The 20,159-nt window shown below is 45.1% G+C and overlaps 1 protein-coding gene across 1 annotated transcript in view; it reads left to right on the top strand.

The window, feature by feature from the left end:
• Nucleotides 1-4,113: 4,113 nt before the first annotated feature.
• The window catches only part of LOC307219564 (uncharacterized protein), a gene marked incomplete at both ends in the record, with an annotated part of 30,930 nt that continues 14,884 nt past the window's right edge, over nt 4,114-20,159 (top strand). Inside the window, 3 exons of the mRNA XM_079982809.1 lie at nt 4,114-4,137; nt 14,553-15,098; nt 19,212-19,333. Of these exons, the coding sequence (XP_079838935.1) occupies nt 4,114-4,137; nt 14,553-15,098; nt 19,212-19,333 (692 nt within the window). The remainder of the gene's footprint in view (nt 4,138-14,552; nt 15,099-19,211; nt 19,334-20,159) is intronic.

The following is a 20,159-nucleotide window of genomic DNA, read 5'->3' as shown; positions in this document are numbered from 1 at the left end:
TTGATGTCTTTCTGAACCCAGATGGATTTGTTAAATGTGGTTATACTGGAAAATGGGAGAGCAAGGTTACTTTCAACAAATCCGACTTGTTAAGATCCTAGGTCCTAGCAGTTAGCAAACGGCTTAACCCTTCACACATTGTTATCTATCTGTTGATGTACAGGGCTTCCCACAAGTATTCAGGCATGGGAAAGTCATATACATTCAATTTGGATGAAAGTTTAGTTGTGGCTCCACTTTTTTTGGGGGGGGGGGGAATGGAGCCTTCCAAGTCTGACAACATACTGCAGTTTCAGTGCTTCATAAATATACTTGTTTATCAAATAGAAATGCTTCTTTGGAAGAATGTAGCTGCCTCTCATCCAAAAGATGCAACAAATAATCAACAACTGTACTATTATCAATTTCTCTGTATCTCCATCTGGAAGAATCGAGAGATATGGTCAAGACATTGCAACGTGCCCAGCTCCATGGAGCTAAGTCCTGCCTGGGATTGTACAGTCCCAGCTCTGCACATGGAAATGAATATCTTATATTGAAATATCCCTGCATATGTACTGATAACACATCAAAGAGATGTGAGCCCGCATCCTACCTATGGATCAGGCAGGCTTCATACAAGACTTAGGGAAGAAATTGTGCGTGCCTTGAAAGCTAACTTTAGGAGATCTGTGGATAGACACAAGGTGCAATTAGAGAATTCAATGGCCAGGGGCGAACATAACCCAAATACGGTCTTGCAGTATCTGAAATATGGGAGAACACAGTGTGGGCCACACAACTGAACCAAACAAGATCCAGTTCAGAAATTCATGCAGTGCTGCTGTTGCCCACTGAAAGTTGGATCCAGACCACCTAGTAGACCACCTGAAACCAATGGGTCTACTTGATTCTAAGCATGATTAACTCTGGATCCAATCCTGAAATCCCAGCTCAGTGTTCTACCTTGAATATTACCAACCAATCAGGAAGAAGTGTCATACTTGGATGCTAAGAGGGTTGGTTTTTGTTTTTTTGTTTTTTTGAGCTTTCTTGGTTAAAAACTGTGTGTAGGTACATCAGAGACCTAGCAACAAAAAACTCACTGGTGCAGTGCCTGGGAGCTGTGGGGGAAGCTCGTGAAAATCTTCCACAAGCCAATTTCTTTGCATAGCATCACCAGTGTCAACAGTTGGAGTGGAATATCAAGAGCTGGATCCTTTGCATGGCAGTCAGTGCACACAGCTAGCGGATCATGGACTGAGATCATGCATTGGTTGTCTCAAGACTTGATTATGGCAATGTGTTCCATGCGAGGCTACCCTTGAGCCTGCTCCAGAGGTTCCATATGTTATAAAACACTATTGATGGGGACAGACTATCACCAGCACGTAACTCCAGTGCTTAAAAACTTGCACTTGTTGCCAATATGCTACCAGGCCAAGTTCTAGGTTATTGTATTTATTTGCAAGGCCCTTAACAACTTGGGTCCAGGGTACCTCAAGGGGTTGATTCCTTATATCCCTGGCTGATCACTGATGAATCAGAGGGAGTCACTGTTAGTGGTCCTCCATTCTGCTTGGATGCAGAGCTCGTGTGTTCAGCCTTGTACGCCTCATTTTCTTGGAACTACCTTCCCATTGAGATCAGACAGTCCTTCTCTGTTGAACTTCTAGCACCTGCTAAAGATGTTTCATTTTTTTTTATTCCAGGGGGCATAATTTTAACTGATTTTATTTATTTATTTGCTTCCATTGCATTGAGTTTTTTTGCACACCTCTTGGAGATTATTGTAACTGCGTGAAATGGTCTCCCTTGGGAGGTTATGAGAGCCAGTGTGGTGTAGTGGTTAAGAGTGGTAGACTCGTAATCTGGTGAACCGGGTTCACGTATCCGCTCCTCCACATGCAGCTGCTGGGTGACCTTGGGCCAGTCACACTTCTCTGATGTCTCTCAGCCCCACTCACCTCACAGAGTGTTTGTTGTGGGGGAGGAAGGGAAAGGAGAATGTTAGCCGCTTTGAGACTCCTTTGGGTAGTAATAAAGTGGGATATCTAATCCAAACTCTTCTTCTTCCTCCTCCCTTGGAGGTTTTTAAGCAAGAGGTTGGGTGGCCATCTGTCATGGATGCTTTAGCTGAGATTCCTGCATTGCAGAGAGTTGGGCCAGATTACCCATGGGGTCCCTTCCAGCTCTACAAATCTATGATCGGTATACAAATTGCCTAAATAAATATCATACACCTGCATGTATAAGATTTTCCTGTGACTATTGCACCCAGAAGTGGTTGAGTAAGAAGGCCCTTAAATCAAGGCAACATTTTGTGAGCAGAATTTTTTTTTTGTGGAGTTTTGGCAAAAGTAACAGAAGTGGACAATACCTCGCTCCCCATTGTGCAAAATCCCATTGTTCTGCTCAAGTGCTTGGGATATTAAGTCATCCCGCAAGGTTAACCTTAGTGTGAAACTGAAAAGGGAAAGCAAACAGAAGCTGCAGCTTGCCATTAAATTCAAAGTGAACTATTAAACCGTCATCTTGGATCACCCCTGCTCACTGCAGTCCGATCAGCGCTGCTGCATTAACGTGCAAAAATCATCTGGTGCTTTTGTCCGAGAAACAATCCAGTTTTGCTTAGTGAACATGGGAACCAACTTTCCTATTGTAATGTTTTCAATAGAAGTTCAAATCACTCTGACAGGGTCTGGGGGGAGGGTTGTCTGTGACCCACTTTTTCTGTGTCACAGAGGAGGTTGGTGGGTGGGGGGTGATATAGTTTTTGTTTACTCTAGAGTGTCTCTTCCCTAATTTTTCTTTCATGCATGTGAACTGTTTTGTTTAAATAATCCCCAGCTGTTATAGCCTCCAGAGTAGGATTAATAGGCTCAACAGCCACATCGGCCATTCAGCTGGTAGTGTTTTAAACACAGAGGCTATATCTCGGTGGCTAAGGAATAAAACTTGGCTAGGAAGCCATCCATCCCTGCCCCAGTTGGAAATGAGTTTTCTTCCCTAGAGATTCCAGAGGACAAAACAAAACCCAAAGACAACCAATTATTGAATGCTATCAACAGCTACTAATCACGAGAGCTGTATATTATCTCAGGAGCAGGCATGCCTGAAGACTATTGCTCTTGTGGGCTTCCCAAGAGGATCTGGTTGCCCATGGCGGAAAAAGAGGAAGCCGGACAAGACCAGTAGATGTCGAAAGGAAGTAGATCTGATTTGATACTACACAACCTGGAAAATCAGAGAAGCTCTTCATCAGCTTCATGCCATCATGAAGAGTCAGAATCAGCTAGCTAAGCAAGGGAGAGAAAGAGGGTCGATTCATACAGGAACCAGGAATGCAAACAAAGTCTTACTCTAGAGTAGTAGGGGAGCAAAGCCTTTGGCTTATGTAGACCTGTTACATGAAGATCATCCATGCATGCATGTGCGCAACTCACATCTATCATTCACTCATCTGCCCCTGCTAATGACAGGTTATGTGAAAGTCAAAAATTTTTAAGGCTGAGGGACACATTCCCTTGTGGACAACCTTCCAGTAGCTGATGAGGCCAGATGCAAAAGAGGACAAAGCAATGGAGGTGGCTCTTGCCTTTGTACAGTAGGTTACATTCCAGCCATGCAAACCTTTGGAAATTTCTACAAAACGCCCCATACATCTCCCCATCAGTTGTATGACATTATTAGAGTTCAAAGTCACATTTTAGTCAGGCCAAAGCTCTCAAGGGCTGTTGAGCTCTCATGGTACCAAACAGTAAGGCATAAAGGACACCCCAGGAATACACACAGCCTTGAATACTATATGACTCCTAGATGACAAGGAGAAATCTTGAAGCTCAAGGCATTCTTCCATGCCCTACTTCATGTAAAATCTGCAAACCAGGCTGGTGTGTGAACTGGCCTTAACTCCATGGTTGGCTGAAGATTCATATCCATGCTGCATTGGGTGTGCGTACAGAAGCAATCGGGTGATGCATTCAGGTCAACTAATACTGACCATGATGCTCCTTGACTTCACTAAAGTCAATTCACTCAGAGATGTCGAAGCCAATAGCCATTATCATTTAAACCAGTCAGGAAGCTAGCCAACAAATTTATTGTCTCTTGGAAAGAAGGAAGTAACCAGAAATGACGGGCTCCATCCGGATACAAGTAAGTTCAGTGCCAACTGGTGACTAAAGCATATATTGGCACTATCTGCATGACACTTAACTCCTATCATTTAGGAGTCCTTCTACTATGACAAAGGATGAGGCACTTTTCATTCCAAATCTCTTTCATATTTTTCTCCTCCAGCAGTTAACAGTGTTCTCCTGTCCCAAATCACAGACTGAATTTTACATGGGGATGAACAACAAGCTGTGATAAGTGTACTATTAATTCTGCCCTCGCAGATATAAGCACATTGAAGTGGATGACCAGTTTCCAAAGGTGAAAGCTGCTCCACTGATTGGCAAATGTGCAAATTTTAAGAAAATAGATCATACAGAGAAAGTCAAAGTAGAAGCAGGCCAAATATATATGTAAACCCTCATGAAATGGTAATATTCACAATTGTAGCCACCTGGTAGAAGAAAATGAACACTGCTTTCAGATGCTAATCCGTATATTTAGCTGGTTTTTTTTTTTTTAATAAAAAAGACCAAGTTGCCATCATATAATAAGAGAAGAATTATGACTTTAACAGTTGTGTCTGTGCCTAGCTATCAGAAGTAAACACTGTACAGTCATACCTCGGGTTAAATACGCTTTGAGTTGAGTGCGTTCGAGTTGCACTCCTCGGCAACACGGAAGTAACGGAGCACGTTACTTCTGGGTTTCGTCGCTTGCGCATGTGCAGACGCTCAAAATGACGTCACGTGCATGCGGAGACGTGGCGAAATCCGTCACTAGTTACGTTTACCTCTAGATGCGAACGGGGCTCCGGAACGGATCCCGTTTGTATCTAGAGGTACCACTGTATACTATAGCAGCAGCACTTGGAATTTTTTACAGGAGAAGGAAACACGTTTTTGTTTGTTAGTACGTTATTCTGAAACAATAATGTAGATGGCATTTCCATGCGTTCTGGTTTCTGTCACGGTGTACCATTGCACCAGAAGCGGTTAAGTTATGCTGGCCACATGACCCAAAAAACTGTCTGTGGACAAATACTGACTCCCTCGGCTTGAAAGCGAGATGAGCGCCGCAACCCCATAGTTGCCTTTGACTGGACTTAACTGTCCAGGGGTCCTTTACCTTTACCTCTGAAACAATGTTAGAAACTCAGATATATGAGTTAGGTGCCACATAGCTCCTTAAACCAGGGTTGTAGCTGCCAAAATGGAATGCCTGGTTGATATTTTAGGGACAGATGGCTCAAACGTCTTTTTTTCCTCTGTATTACTTTTTGGTTCCTGAAATTCCTTGTGATTGTGCAGACAAAATATAATGGATAGAATTCTACAGGATGTGTTTCTAATGTGTGAAAACAGTCAAGATCCAAGGATCCCCAGGCACATACCTCCAGATGGTGGAGATGTCAGACAACATCCTGGTGCCCGGGCATCTTCCTTTGGTTGCAAGTGGCCAATAGCTAGGTGCAAATTGACCAGATGGCCCTTTACTATTAAGGCAGGGATAGGGGAGCAGATGTTGCTGGACTTCAGCTTCCAGCAGCCCCAGCCAGCATGGCCAATTGCCAGTTGTGGTCCTGCAACATCTGCAGAGCCAGAGGTTCCCCATCTCTGCTGTAAGATCAGGGTGTTCAACCTATGAAACCCATTTGAAACAACTTTTAAGAGAGGTAGCTGGTGGTGTTAAGATTAGGCAGACACCTTCATTATACTGTTCAAGATGTCTGGTAATACAGTCATACCTCATGTTACGTCCACTTCATGTTACATTCTTTCAGGTTACGTTCCACGGCGACCCAGAAGTACCGGAAAGTGTTAATTCCGGGTTTCGCCGCATGCGCAGACGCGCAAAATGACATCACGCATATGCAGAGAAGTGGCGAATCGTAACCCACCCATGTGCAGATGCGCCACTGCGGGTTGCACTCTTTTCATGTTGCGAACGGGCCTCCGGAACGGATCCTGTTTGGAATCAGGGGTTGTTGTTGTTGTTTAGTCGTTTAGTCATGTCCGACTCTTCATGACCCCATGGACCAGAGCACGCCAGGCACTCCTGTCTTCCACTGCCTCCCGCAGCTTGGTCAAACTCATGCTGGTAGCTTCGATAACACTATCCAACCATCTCGTCCTCTGTCGTCCCCTTCTCCTTGTGCCCTCCATCCTTCCCAACATCAGGGTCTTTTCCAGGGAGTCTTCTCTTCTCATGAGGTGGCCAAAGTATTGGAGCCTCAGCTTCACAATCTGTCCTTCCAGTGAGCACTCAGGGCTCATTTCCTTCAGAATGGATAGGTTTGATCTTCTTGCAGTCCATAGACTCTCAAGAGTCTCCTCCAGCACCATAATTCAAAAGCATCGATTCTTTGGCGATCAGCCTTCTTTATGGTCCAGCTCTCACTTCTATACATCACTACTGGGAAAACCATAGCTTTAACTATATGGACCTTTGTTGATAAGGTGATGTCTCTTCTTTTTAAGATGCTGTGTAGGTTTGTCATTGCTTTTCTCCCAAGAAGCAGGCGTCTTTACTGTTTTAGGGTAGATCAGCAAGGGGACTGTGCACAAGGCGTTATGTTGGGAGAAGTGAAACACAGCTAATTTTATTTTCCTATTTGCTTCCTCTAACCTCCCTGCACGGTGCCACCTATTGGCCCTTGTGTTTATACAACTAACACCACAATGTGCAAAGGGGTTAGGACTTGTTCACACTTCTGCTTTTCCCGTGCCTAGAAAGCATGGGTCTGAAAGGTTTTTGGCTTGTCCCACAGTTTTCCCTAGGAAAACCCGGTCTTTCCTGCTGAATCAAAAATCAATCTGCAGAAAACCAATTGATGTTTGCTGCAATTCAGGAAAGACTGGGTTTCCCCATTGGGGGAAACAGCAGGAAGAGGGAAGTGTCAGTGAGCCCTTAGGCTCACAACTGCTTAACAATATCAGCAAGAAGATTGAAAGCTGGCTTGCCTGACCCAAGGCCAAGACCTCAGCCTTCTCAGCTTAAAGTAAAGGTAAAGGGACCCCAGAGCACGCCAGGCACTCCTGTCTTCCACTGCCTCCCGCAGTTTGGTCAAACTCATGCTGGTAGCTTCGAAAACACTATCCAACCATCTCGTCCTCTGTCGTCCCCTTCTCCTTGGGCCCTCCATCCTTCCCAACATCAGGGTCTTTTCCAGGGAGTCTTCTCTTCTCATGAGGTGGCCAAAGTATTGGAGCCTCAACTTCAGGATCTGTCCTTCCAGTGAGCATTCAGGGCTGATTTCCTTCAGAATGGATCGGTTTGGTCTTCTTGCAGTCCATGGGACTCTTAAGAGTCTCCTCCAGCACCATAATTCAAAAGCATCAATTCTTCGGCAATCAGCCTTCTTTACGGTTCAGCTCTCACTTCCATATATCACTACTGGGAAAACCATAGCTTTAACTATATGGACCTTTGTTGGCAAGGTGATGCAACCAGAGGTACCACTGTACTACTACTACTACTACTACTACTACTATTATTATTACAGACATGATTTGTCATATACATTTTTTAAAAAAAATTCTACTGACTGCATCTGAATATAAATTATAATTATATTACTGTTTTATGTACAGGAGTTAAGAGATTTTTTCCAATTATGTAGCTTATAATATTCATTTACCAAGTAAGCAGCTTATAATATTTATTAAACAGGCTTGTGTACAATAAATATCTTTGCTAGGCATCTTACTCTTGCAAGGCTAGGAAGCTGCTGCCTCCATCCAGATACAAGCCCACTGCCACCTCGTGTTGACACTATGAATGGCAGCAAATATGGAGGAAATGCTCTGCTAAGCTTTCCAGCGGGGTGGAACTGCTCCTGAACATTCCTCCACTGGTGCACGTGTCTACCCTGTGATTTGGCTGTATCACTTCTAGAGCTGAAATCACCATAATGACATGGGCCCCTCCACCTTTCCCAGCAGCTTCACTGAGATAATTTACTTGGAGAAAGACTGGTCCCTGAAGCGTCTGGTCATTGCCAAAGAGCATGCTGTGTGTACCCCAGCTGGATAGCTCAGTTGGTTAGAGTGTGGTGCTAACAGCACCAAGGTTGCAGGTTTGATCCCTATAAGGGACAGCTGCATTGCAAGGAGTTGGGACTAGATGATCCAAGGGGCCCTTTCAACTCTATTATTCTATGTGTGTATCCCCAAACAGCTACAGCTTGTCAGAAGGGATGCCCCCAATTCAGGATACGCATGTTTGGCAGCAACTGCACCCCCAGGGAACTAAGAGAAGAACTCAAAGAGACATAGGGTTGCATGCAACAGTAGTCCTGCTCAGAGGAGACCCACTGGAATTAACACACCTAACTAACTTAGGTCCATTCATTCCAATGGGTCTTCTCTTCAGTATCACTTAGTTGGATGCAGCCCACAGACTTTCAGCTGTGTACCTAGTGGCGGCACAGGTACTGTAGACTTGAGGGGTTTGTTTGCTTGTATTTGGCAAACTGCTCTGCTTCTGACATTAACCCCATGGCATATCAATTTCCTAACCAAGTTTAGTATATTTAACAAGAGAACCCAGTGGTCAGTTCTTAGAAAAATGGATGCTGGGGCTTCAATCTGTCTGGGTTCCAGCATGCATAGCTCAGTCGGTACAGCATGAGACAAACATCTCAGAGTTGTGAGTTTGATTCCTGCTTGACTCAATGATCCTCGTGGTCCCAACACAAAGGTTGGAAGCCCTCCTGGACCTAAGCCCTCGTGGACAGGTAGAATAATAATAATTATAATAAATTTTTATTTATATCCTGCCCTCCCTGGCCAAAGCCGGGCTCAGAGTGTCTAACAAGTAAAAATAGCACAGTGTACATAAAATCACACAGTCAATTAATTAAAATACATTCTAAAATCAATTCAGAATAAAATTAATGGCAACCATTGGGCTAGAGTTCTGTGAGGATTACAGAAGGAGAGAGGGTCAGACTGTGCCTTGGTCAAAGGCCTGATGAAACAGCTCCATCTTGCAGGCCCTGTGGAAAGATGTCAAGTCCCGCAGGGCCCTAGTCTCTTGTGACAGAGCATTCTACCAGATTGGGGCCACGGCTGAAAAAGACCTGGCTCTGGTTGAGGCCAGCCTAACCTCCCTGTGGCTTGGGATCTCCAAGATATTTTTATTTGAAGACCGTAAGGTCCTCCGTGGGACATACCAGGAGAGGCAGTCCTGTAGATACAAGGGTCCTAGGCCATATAGGGCTTACCAACACCTTAAACCTGATCCTGTACTCCATCGGGAGCCAGTGCAGCTGGTATAGCACCAGATGAATATGGTCCCGCGGCAAGGACCCCTTAAGGAGTCTCGCATTCTGCACCCGCTGGAGTTTCTGGGTCAGTCTCAAGGGCAGCCCCACGTAGAGTGAGTTACAATAATCAAGCCTGGAGGTGACCGTCGCGTGGATCACAGTGGCTAGGTCAGCTAGAAGAAGCACATCACATCTGTCCATGATCACTTTTCTCATTATCTCTTTCTCATATATTCTTGGAGCTGACAGCAATGAAAAGAGAAGCTAGGGCTGGATGCAAATCTCATCCCTGCCAGAATCCAAAGCAGTTATTTTGCGCAATAGATTAGAGCAGGGTGTAATTTTCTTGCCTGTAAATCAGAAGCTGTTTAACCTAATAGCGAGTTATGAATATTATCCTTTCGGGGTTAAGTACTTCATTCTGGGAGATTAAACTTTATTGCAACATTTATCCTAACATAAAAATCTTGCCCTATTAGAATAATTGGTACATTGGTGCAAGTTAAGAATTCTGGAGCTTTGTAAAAAGGAAACTATTGAATAAGCTAGTTTTTATTATGGGTTAAAGGGCCGATCTGTGCATATGCAGACATGACTGGAGCTGTCTAAACATGACGGCTTGCAGCCCAGTGTGTTAACTTACTCCACCGAAGTTTGAGATGATGTATTAGATATGTGGTATTAGATCTGTGACAGTCTTTACACACAGGCAAACATCGAAAGTGATGAGTATGTATGTATGAACCAAACCTAGAGACTTCCTTACAAATAGAAAGAAAAGTGGACTGATCTCATTATTGCTATGAGCCACATAAGACACTAGATGTCAGAATTGTATTTTGTTTGTCTATAGTCCAAGACAGAACGAAAGCATACTGGATTAGGAAGCCACAGAGTCTGTCTGTCTTTTTGCCCTCACCCCTGCTTCCTCTACAAACTACAGTGGTACCTCGGGTTAAGTACTTAATTCGTTCTGGAGGTCCGTTCTTAACCTGAAACTGTTCTTAACCTGAAACACCACTTTAGCTAATGGGGCCTCCTGCTGCCGCCGCACCGCCGGAGCACGATTTCTGTTCTCATCCTGAAGCAAAGTTCTTAACCTGAAGCACTATTTCTGGGTAACTGAGTCTGTAACCTGAAGCGTATGTAACCTGAAGCGTATGTAACCCGAGGTACCACTGTATAAGAATGGGTTCATGTTTGCATTAAAATTATTAAATGCCATAGGGTTTGGTTGTTTTTTGTATCCACGAGGCACAACAACTGCTCTAGAATAAATGGGTGATATCCAATATTAGTCATAAAATAGCATGAGAAAGTAACTTAAGTCCCATGACTTCAATGGGTCTACTCTGAATGCGGCTTAGTTGAATATCACCCCATTTATTTTGCATTCCTTGCACTGACCTTAGCTCAGAGCTGCACCACGTATGGACCATCTGCTGACTGAACCTCATTCTAGCTGAAGCCTCTTTCACAGAAACTCAAAATGCACAGAGTTAGCCAGTGTTTCAAAAAAATCTAAGGTCCATGTAAGATCGTTCTTAACCTAAAACTGTTCTTAACCTGAAGCACCACTTTAGCTAATGGGGCCTCCTGCTGCTGCCGCGCCACCGGAGCACGATTTCTGTTCTCATCTTGAAGCAAAGCTCTTAACCCGAGGTACTATTTCTGGGTTAGCGGAGTCTGTAACCTGAAGCGTATGTAACCCGAGGTACCACTGTAATGCCTGCACTGCATTAAATCATGTGAAGGGTGTGCTGTACTGTCTATACCAGGCATCTCCAAACTTGGCCCTCCAGCTGTTTTGGGACTACAACTCCTATCACCCCTAGCTAACGGGACCAGTGGTCAGGGATGATGGGAATTGTAGTCCCAAAACAGCTGAAGGGCCGAGTTTGGAGATGCCTGGTCTACAGTAATGCACTCCTCCCTAAATTAGATTTGTGGCTGAGTTAGCACCAGCTTTCCCTCGCCCTTCTGAGCCCACTTGCAGCTACAGTTTCTCAAACGTGGGTCCCCAACTGTTGTTGGGGGTGGGTGGGTTATTGGGTTGTTGTTTGTATTTTGATTATGTATTTTGGGATTTCATATTCTGATTATATTCTGTGAACTGCCCTGAGACCAGCGGGGATAGGGCTGCATACAAATTCAATTTAAAAAGTAATAAAATAAAAACTCCCATCATCCCTGACCAGTGTTCCTGCTAGCTAGGGATAATGGGAGCCGTAGTCCCTATTAATGTGTGAATAACCAGTATTTAGAAAATAGGCTGAGAGTCAACGTGACATGTCTTTTCTGGCTAAATGTCCCTTGATATAGAATCAAAGAGTTGCAGAGTTGGAAGGGACCATGAGGGTCATCTAGCCCAACCCCTAGCAATGCAGGAATCTTTTTTGCCCAACGTGGCGCTCGAACCCACAGCCCTGAGATTACAAGTCTCATGCTCAAATGAGCTATCCCGCAGGCTCGTGTATTTGACAACTGTTTGACATTAGCAAATGAATCCTGAGAAATGTGTTTATCCTTCTTCGATTTCAGTTATCCTCTACCGTTTTAGCTGAAAGATAACCACAATATTCTATTTAACTTACAGCTCTGCACTGGGACCATGGAGAAGTTGAGCATATTATCCACTATTTTTCTGATACCCTATTACAAAAAGGTTTTTTTGAGAGGGGGAGTTTATCCAGCAGCCATTGCCAGGGTGTGTGACCAGTAAAGATAAAGGTAAAGGTAAAGGGACCCCTGACCATTAGGTCCAGTCGTGGCCAACTCTGGGGTTGCGGCGCTCATCTCGCTTTATTGGCTTAGGGAGCCAGCGTACAGCTTCCGGGTCATGTGGCCAGCATGACTAAGCCGCTTTTGGTGAACCAGAGCAGCGCACGGAAACGCCATTTACCTTCCCGCCGGAGAGTTACCTATTTATCTACTTGCACTTTGATGTGCTTTCAAGCTGCTAGGTTGGCAGGAGCAGGGACCAAGCAACAGGAGCTCACCCCGTCGCGGGGATTTGAACCGCTGACCTTCTGATTGGCAAGTCCTAGGCTCTGTGGTTTAACCCACAGCGCCACCTGTGTGACAAGTAGTCTAATTTTAAAAATATAAAGACTGTTTTAAAATGCTAATATTCTAGTAAACTGCATTTCAGAAGTGGAACTGAGGGGTCTGGAAATAGCAAAACTGGTCTACTAGCAGCTCAATCCTACACCATCAAGGGCAAGGGACCTTTTTCAGTCCAAGAGCAATAGATGTGACTCTTACCTTGGTACATTCCAGCTATGCCAAAGGGAAAAATTTCTGCACATGCATCTCTTCATCCTCCACCCAGGCAAGCAAAAGGCATTTATTTGCACAGTTCAAGGGCACATTCCAGCCAGGCATAAGCACACAAGATGGGTGCAGAGCAGGGCCAGTGAGAAGCATGGCTCAGGGAGTGTAAACGGGCTGGACGTTTGGCCCCTGGGCTTGAAGTTCTCCACACCTGCTATATGTATTTACTCAGAAACTGGATGTATGGAGTTCAGTGGCGCTTTCTCTGGGGTTAAGTGGGTTTGGGGCTGTAGCCCTAGTGATAATTAGGAATGGTACTGTTATAAGTCGATGGGTGCAAGACACCCTAAAGTCCCTGAACCAATAGTGTTAGAATTAATAAAGCCTTGGAGTATTTAAACTGGGAAATAGCCAGACTCGTGTGTATTTAAGATAGACCCATGTAACTAAAATAGCCCAACTTGTGTGTATATAAGATAGATCCATGTATCTAAAATAGCCAGACTTGTGTGTATTTAAGATAGATCCATGTGTATATTTGAGCTGTGTTCTAAAGGCTTCTAATCCTTTAATTAGCATGTGTTAAAAGGTAATTAAGCCAGGCAAGCTTCCTAAGGTGTGTATTGGACAACTATAATCCTAGAGAATCAACGTGAGTTAAGTGTTAATTGAGTCAGGCTAATTTCCTTTGAGGTAATCATCCGTTAGCACAACACAGGATCAAAGAAACCATTTGATATGCAAATGAAGGGGGTTCTCCCTCCCTCTGCAGATAAAGAGAGCTAAGCTTAGAGACTAGTGGGTTAGGAAGTAGATTAAGCTGGGCATTTGGTGAGAAGGAAGGTGCTCTGAACCCCTCCATCACAGGCTTGGGCTGAATATATGTGTAAATAAACCATATGTCACAAAGACACCACAGTCTCTGCTCTGCTTCAGCTGAGGGAGTCAGGGCTCTCTCTTTCCAGCTTCCAGCCCAGCCAAAACCACACATATACAGAATATAAAGGTAAAAGACCCCTGGACGGTTAAGTCCAGTCAAATTTGACTATGCTTTCAGGCTGAGGGAGCCGGCCTTTGTCCACAGAGAACTTTGGCCAGCATGACTAAACCGCTTCTGGCACAATGAAACATTGTGATGGAAGCCAGAGCACATGGAAATGCCATTTACCTTCCCGCTGCAGCAATACCTATTTATCTACTTGCACTGGTGTGCTTTCGAACTGCTCAGTTGGCAGGAGCTGGGACAGAGCAACGGGAGCTCACCCTGCTGCGGGGATTCGAACCACCAACTTTCCAATTGGCTCAGTGGTTTAGACTACAGCGCTACCCACGTCCCTATGATGCCATGTATCTCTAGCATCCCTTTTACAAATGCACTTGGGTCTTGAAGGTGACACGTATCAAGGGAACATAAATCTTTCCTGAAGATCTGGACTTATGGCTTGTTGTGGAGATCCCCCAGAACAGCGTGTGTGTGAATCATTGTACCTAGCAAACTGCAATGCTTGTGCAAATGGAGCTATTGCAACGTCAAATCCCACCCCAGGTCACTACATTAAATCGCTTTATGGGAAGCAATTCATCATCATCATCATAATTTATTATTTATACCCCGCCCATCTGGCTGGGCTTCCCTAGCCACTCTGGACGGCTTTCAACAAAATATTAAAATACAGTAATGCATCAAACATTAAAAGCTTCCCTAAACAGGGCTGCCTTCAGGTGTCTTCTAAAAGTCTGGTAGTTGTTGTTCTCTCTTTGACATCTGGTGGGAGGGCGTTCCACAGGATTCATAAATCAACTCTTGGCTTTTTCGCCCTCAGACCTCTCTCTCTCTTTCTCAGAGGGCCACGTTCCCTCCACAGGTGGGCTCCCTCCTTGCATTGGCTTCCTTGCAAACCCCTCTTCTCCACAGGAGCCTCGCCCTTTTGCTGCACCTGCTCCCTTTCCCCGCCGCCACCCGCGCGCGCCCTCGCCCCTCAGAGCGCCTGGAGGCGGCGGCGGCGGCGGCGGCCGCGCCATTCCGTCCTCCTGGGCCCGCCCCCTCCCGCTGCTGCCCTCAGGTTCCGCAGGTCACTCCTCTGGCCTTCGAGAGCCGGTGAAACTCCGGGCGGCGCCAAGCGAAACCCGCCTCTCCCCTGAGGAAGAAGAAGAAGAAGAAGAAGAGCCGAGGGGCGGGACCCGGGCCAGTCCTACCTGCGCGCGCTCTCCTTCCCCCCTCCGCCGCCCTCCTTTCTTTCTTTCTTTCTCTCCCCCCTTCTCTCTCACATACACAAAGAGAAAACAAGGAAATGCCGCCCTGCTGGTCTCCGGAGAGCCTCTCGGGAGGAAACGGAGGAGACTCCTGCGCCCCCTTCGAGCCCGAATTCTCTTCCGACGTGCCTCCAGCAACGGCGCAAAGGTCCTGAGCGCCTGGGCTCGTGGGGAGGGCCTTGCAGAGAACTCTCTTGCCAGCGCAGAGGTGAGTCCCAGGGAAATGGGAGATAAACGCCAAACCAATAAATATAGTGTGGCTTCAGAGCAGGAGGGGGGGGCTCCCCAAAAACCTTTGCCAATTCCCGCCCAGTTTGAGGTTCGGGGGTTTCATGCCAGCCTCCTCCCCGCTACTAAGGTTGCCACCTGTATTTCAGTGTGAAATGCAACGTCCTGCGTCGATAACAGTATTGTGTTTCCGAATCGCTCTCTCAATCTCTGGCAAGTTAGGGGTCCTCTCCAAACTCATGTTTTTTTTGAAAGGATGTGTAAAAGGTTTCAGCACAGGTGGAGCTTTATATATATACAGTATATATGTGTGTTTGGGGGGGGGTACAGTCTTCTGCTAGGGGGAGGGTTAAAACCTCTGTTAATTTAGTATTCTTATTGCTCCCCCTTGGCTACACCCACGCCCATCCTGTTAGGCTGCAATAGATTGTAATGGATTGCTTTGAAGTCACTTCAGAATCAGATTTTTTGGGGGGGGATCGCCCCCCAACCACCCCGCCCTGTCGTGTATTTTGCCACAGCAAAGATAGCAGCCCTACGCACCATCAATAGACACCTGACACCTCACTCTGTCCACACAACGGGGATCTGTTTAAATATTGTGCCTCCTCTTGCTGCAAATGGGTAGAGTTTTTGGGGGGAGTTTTAGGTAGGCTTTTGGATTGCAGAGAATGAGAAGGAGAGAGCAGCTCCCTCCCCCCAAAAATCTGGATGCTTTCCCCCCCCCCCCCCCCGCTCTTGAAACTCAGCAAATCCAACTTTGCAAAGAAGTCTATTTGCAGACTGGATGGGGGGGGGGGAAGAAAAGAGTAGCCTGCAATCTGAACTGCCAGGTGCAGGGCAGGGCAACATTCCTGGAGCTCTTGCGTAGAAGGAAGAAGGCAGCTTCTCGCATCATTGGGGGAAGGGCCATAGGTCAGTGCAGAAAAAGGTCCCAAGTTCAATACCCAGGAACTGATCTTGGAGCATCACTCCAAGGAACTGATCTTGGAGCATCACTTGGATCAGCTTCAACAGAATTGACTTAGATGGACCCCTGGTCTGATTCTGTATAATTAGCAGCTTCCTATTTTCTTGTCACAATTGCACATTTTTGAACCTAAGCCCTTGCTTAAAGCTGCTGCTCCATAACAGAGGCCCTTGGGTGAAATCTGTCCATCTAAGGCAAAACAGTGACAACAGGAGTAGCTGGAAGAAGACTTCATTGGTTGGAATCCTGGCTCCTCCACCCAACTCCCTTCTATCCAACTACCTCAGGGGTCAGCAAACTTTTTTAGCAGAGGGCCGGTCCACTGTCCCTCAGACCTTGTGGGGGGAGTATATTGGGGGGGGGGGATGAACGAATTCCTATGCCCCACAAATAACTCAGAGATGCCTTTTTAATAAAAGCACACATTCTACTCATGTAAAAACATCAGGCAGGCCCTACAAATAACCCAGGGATGCATTTTAAATAAAAGGTCATGTAAAAATATGCTGATTCCTGGACCGTCCGTGGGCCGGATTTCGAAGGGGGTTGGGCTGGATCCACCCCACGAGCCTTAAGTTTGTCTACCCATGAACTACCCTGATACAGTGCACATGCTTTTTGTTACAAATGGAAAACCCCAAAACAAACAATTCCTTAGTTTCTGCAGCAGCAAGCACAGCAGGCTTTAACTCCCCATGTGATGATGATGATGATGATGATGATGATGATTTATTATTTATACCCCACCCATCTGACTGGGTTGCCCCAGCCACTCTGGGCATCTTCCAGCATATATAAAAACATAGTAAAAACATTAAGCCTTAAAAAGTTTCCCTGTACAGAGCTGCCTTCACATGTTTCCTAAATGTTATATAATTACTCCTCTCCTTAACATCTGATGGGAAGGCGTTCCACAGGGGGGGAGCCAGTACCAACAAGGCCCTCTGCCTGGTGGAGCCCATGAGAAATAGGTTTTGACAACTGCAATATTGTTACGTATGTCTTGTATATGAACCAGTGTATGAACCAGTCTGTAGAAGATTTTAGCTGGCTGTGCTGAAGAAAGTAAACTGGTGGTGAGCTGTACTTTCCGGGGGTGGTGTGTGTACAGAATTAAAGAAGCTGCATTTCTGGGAATTACCGTATTTTTCCATGTATAAGACGATGCTTTTTGCCAAAAAAAAAAAAAATAGGCAAAAATAGGGTGTTGTCTTATACAAGGATAGTGAATGCAGAGGGGGGACATGCGATTAATGGCAGCAGCAAGCAGGAGTTTGGCAGCGGCGATTGGGCAGGTGGTTGGTGGCTGTGGCAAGGCCTGCTGGTGATTGGCTGTGGCTGCGGCAAGTGGGTGGGTGGGCTGTTGGTGGCAGTGAGTGGGCAGGCAATTGGCGGCTGCGAGGTGTGCAGTCTTCAGTGGTGGGGCTCATTAGTGAGAATGATGAGGCTGCTTATAGGAAAGAAGTACAGGGGTTAATTCAATGGTGTAAAGAAAATAATCTTATGCTTAACACCAAAAAAACCAAAGAACTCATAATTGATTTTAGGCGAAAGAAAAGTGTATTTTTACCATTGCACATAAATGGTGAGGAGGTGGAGAGGGTTGGTAGTTTTAAATACCTGGGCACTTACATCTCTGAGGACCTCTCATGGACTGCAAATGTTAATATGGTTGTGAGGAAGGTGCAGGGGAGGTTGTATTTCCTGAGAATGCTCAGAGGATTGAATCTATCTCAGCACCTACTTCTGTCCTATTATCATAGTACCATTGAGAGTGTCTTAACCTATAGTATATTATCGTGGTATGGGAGCAGCTCTGGAATGGATAAAAAAGCCTTACAGAGAATAATTAAAATTGCCCAGAATGTTATTGGGCTCCAACTACCAACCCCGGATGAGATCTTCACGTCTCGCAGCTTGAAGAAGGCACACAATATCCTGAGAGATCCCACCCATCCTGCTCACAACCTCTTTGAACTGTTGCCTTCGGGCAGAAGATATAGGACAATGAAAACACGAACCACACGCCTTCTGAATAGTTTCTATCCAAGAGCTCTGATTGCACTAAACAATGATCTCAGGGCCAGTTGTAAGAAATAGCAAGCAGTGAGTAGTAAGGAATGAGATAGGTTTTAGGTTATGCTATGCTTCTAATAGGTTGTGTTATATTCTGGATTATGTATGTTTTAATAGATTATGTCTGAATAGGGTGAGAGTGTTGGAGATACGTGCAAATGTGTATGTGAATCTGGTCTTGGGTGTTTGATTTTCGTTGTTGTGTATACTGTGTATATACGGACAATGACAATATATTTATCTAATCTAATCTAAGTGATTGGCAGTGGCAGGCAGGCAGGTGAGCAATTGGTAGAAGTGACCTTCCCTACCCCCGCCCAAAAAGTTAAACAACTTAATTTCTTAATTTTGGGTTTTTTAAAAATAGGGGTCGTCTTATACATGGGGTCATCTTATACACGGAAAAATACGCTAGTTTTTATCATTGTTTTTGATGGTTCCACATTTTAAATGAATAATTTTGGAACTGGGTATAGAGCTCTCTATTCATTTCGTTCCCATGTACAGTGGTACCTCGGGTTACATACGCTTCAGGTTACAGACTCTGCTAACCCAGAAATAGAACCTCAGGTTAAGAACTTTGCTTCAGGATGAGAACATAAATCGTGCTCCGGCGGCAGCAGGAGACCCCATTAGCTAAAGTGGTGCTTCAGGTTAAGAACAGACCTCCAGAACAAATTAAGTTCTTAACCTGAGGTACGACTGTATGGGTTTTTGCTGATGCTTAAAATAAAACATGATTTCCCCCTCAATTTGTTTTTAGTATTTCTCTCATTCCCCCCCCCCCATTAGTGTTTTCCTAACTTTCACAGTTTCAGACTATATGACGGTTGTTGTTTTTTACCTTTGAGGGCTTGGTAAATCCTCTGCTAACATAGGACACCACAAGCTTTAAAAAGACTACAGTTGCAGTTTGCTTACATAGAATTCTCCCCACCCCTACATATACCTCCTTTGTCTTCCTTACTAATAAATGTAATTTTGTTTTGCAAACGCTAGTCATTCAGCAAACTGAATCAATAGATTTTGTGTTTTCTATACCTGCAGACAACTTCAGCAAGGCAGAAGATGGCTCACTCAGAGAGACCTCATCACAATACAGATTACAGACAGAGGGAGAGCCGATACATTGAAGAAAGAAATAGGAAACCGTATCCTTCAAATGGAAGGTAAGTTTAAAAAATGAAAATGGGGCACAGTCAGGAAGCAGGGAGCCAAATAATGCACAGTATGCCATATTTCTCCTACTCTTTGGGGTCCATCATGCCACTTTAAACAGTCGTGGCTTTCCCCCAAAGCATCCTGGGAGTTGTAGTTTGTTAAGAATAGTGCAGATGGAGCTGTCTTCATGGGTGATATCCAAGCCAGAAAAGGCGTCACCGTGGGGACAAGGAGTAACAACTCATTCCAGTATCTTTCCATGCATGACATTATAATAGTTCTGCGTACTGGGAAAGGATGGCATTGTTATGAATGAAGGTGACTGAGGCTGCAGTCCTGTGCACACACATAAATTGGCACTTGCTTGTATTTTTTGCTTCCTTCTTATAAAGGAGTGGCTGAGCCATTGGAGAACATTCCAATGCAACACAATACAAAGTCATGGCTATATTTTGCTGGCTTCTTAACATTCACGTGAGCATCCATTTAGATGTAAATAGTCTCCTTCCATGGGGGAGGGGAGGGACACTGAATTAAAAATATGTATGCCCTCCCAATATTTACAATCCACTGAGGCTGCATTATTCTAAAGCATTAGACTTTTTAATATATTTATATTTTATTTTAATACAGTGGTACCTCGGGTTACATACGCTTCAGGTTACAGACGCTTCATGTTACAGACTCCGCTAACCCAGAAATAGTACCTTGGGTTAAGAACTTTGCTTCAGGATGAGAACAGAAATCGTGCTCCGGGGGCATGGCAGCAGCAGGAGGCCCCATTAGCTAAAGTGGTGCTTCAGGTTAAAAACAGTTTCAGGTTAAGAATGGACC

This window comes from Podarcis cretensis (genome assembly GCF_951804945.1).
Source record: "Podarcis cretensis genome assembly, chromosome: 7".
Classification (NCBI taxonomy): Eukaryota; Metazoa; Chordata; class Lepidosauria; order Squamata; family Lacertidae; genus Podarcis; species Podarcis cretensis.
Note: the sequence above shows the minus strand (reverse complement) of the source record. Positions and strands in the feature narration are given on the sequence as shown.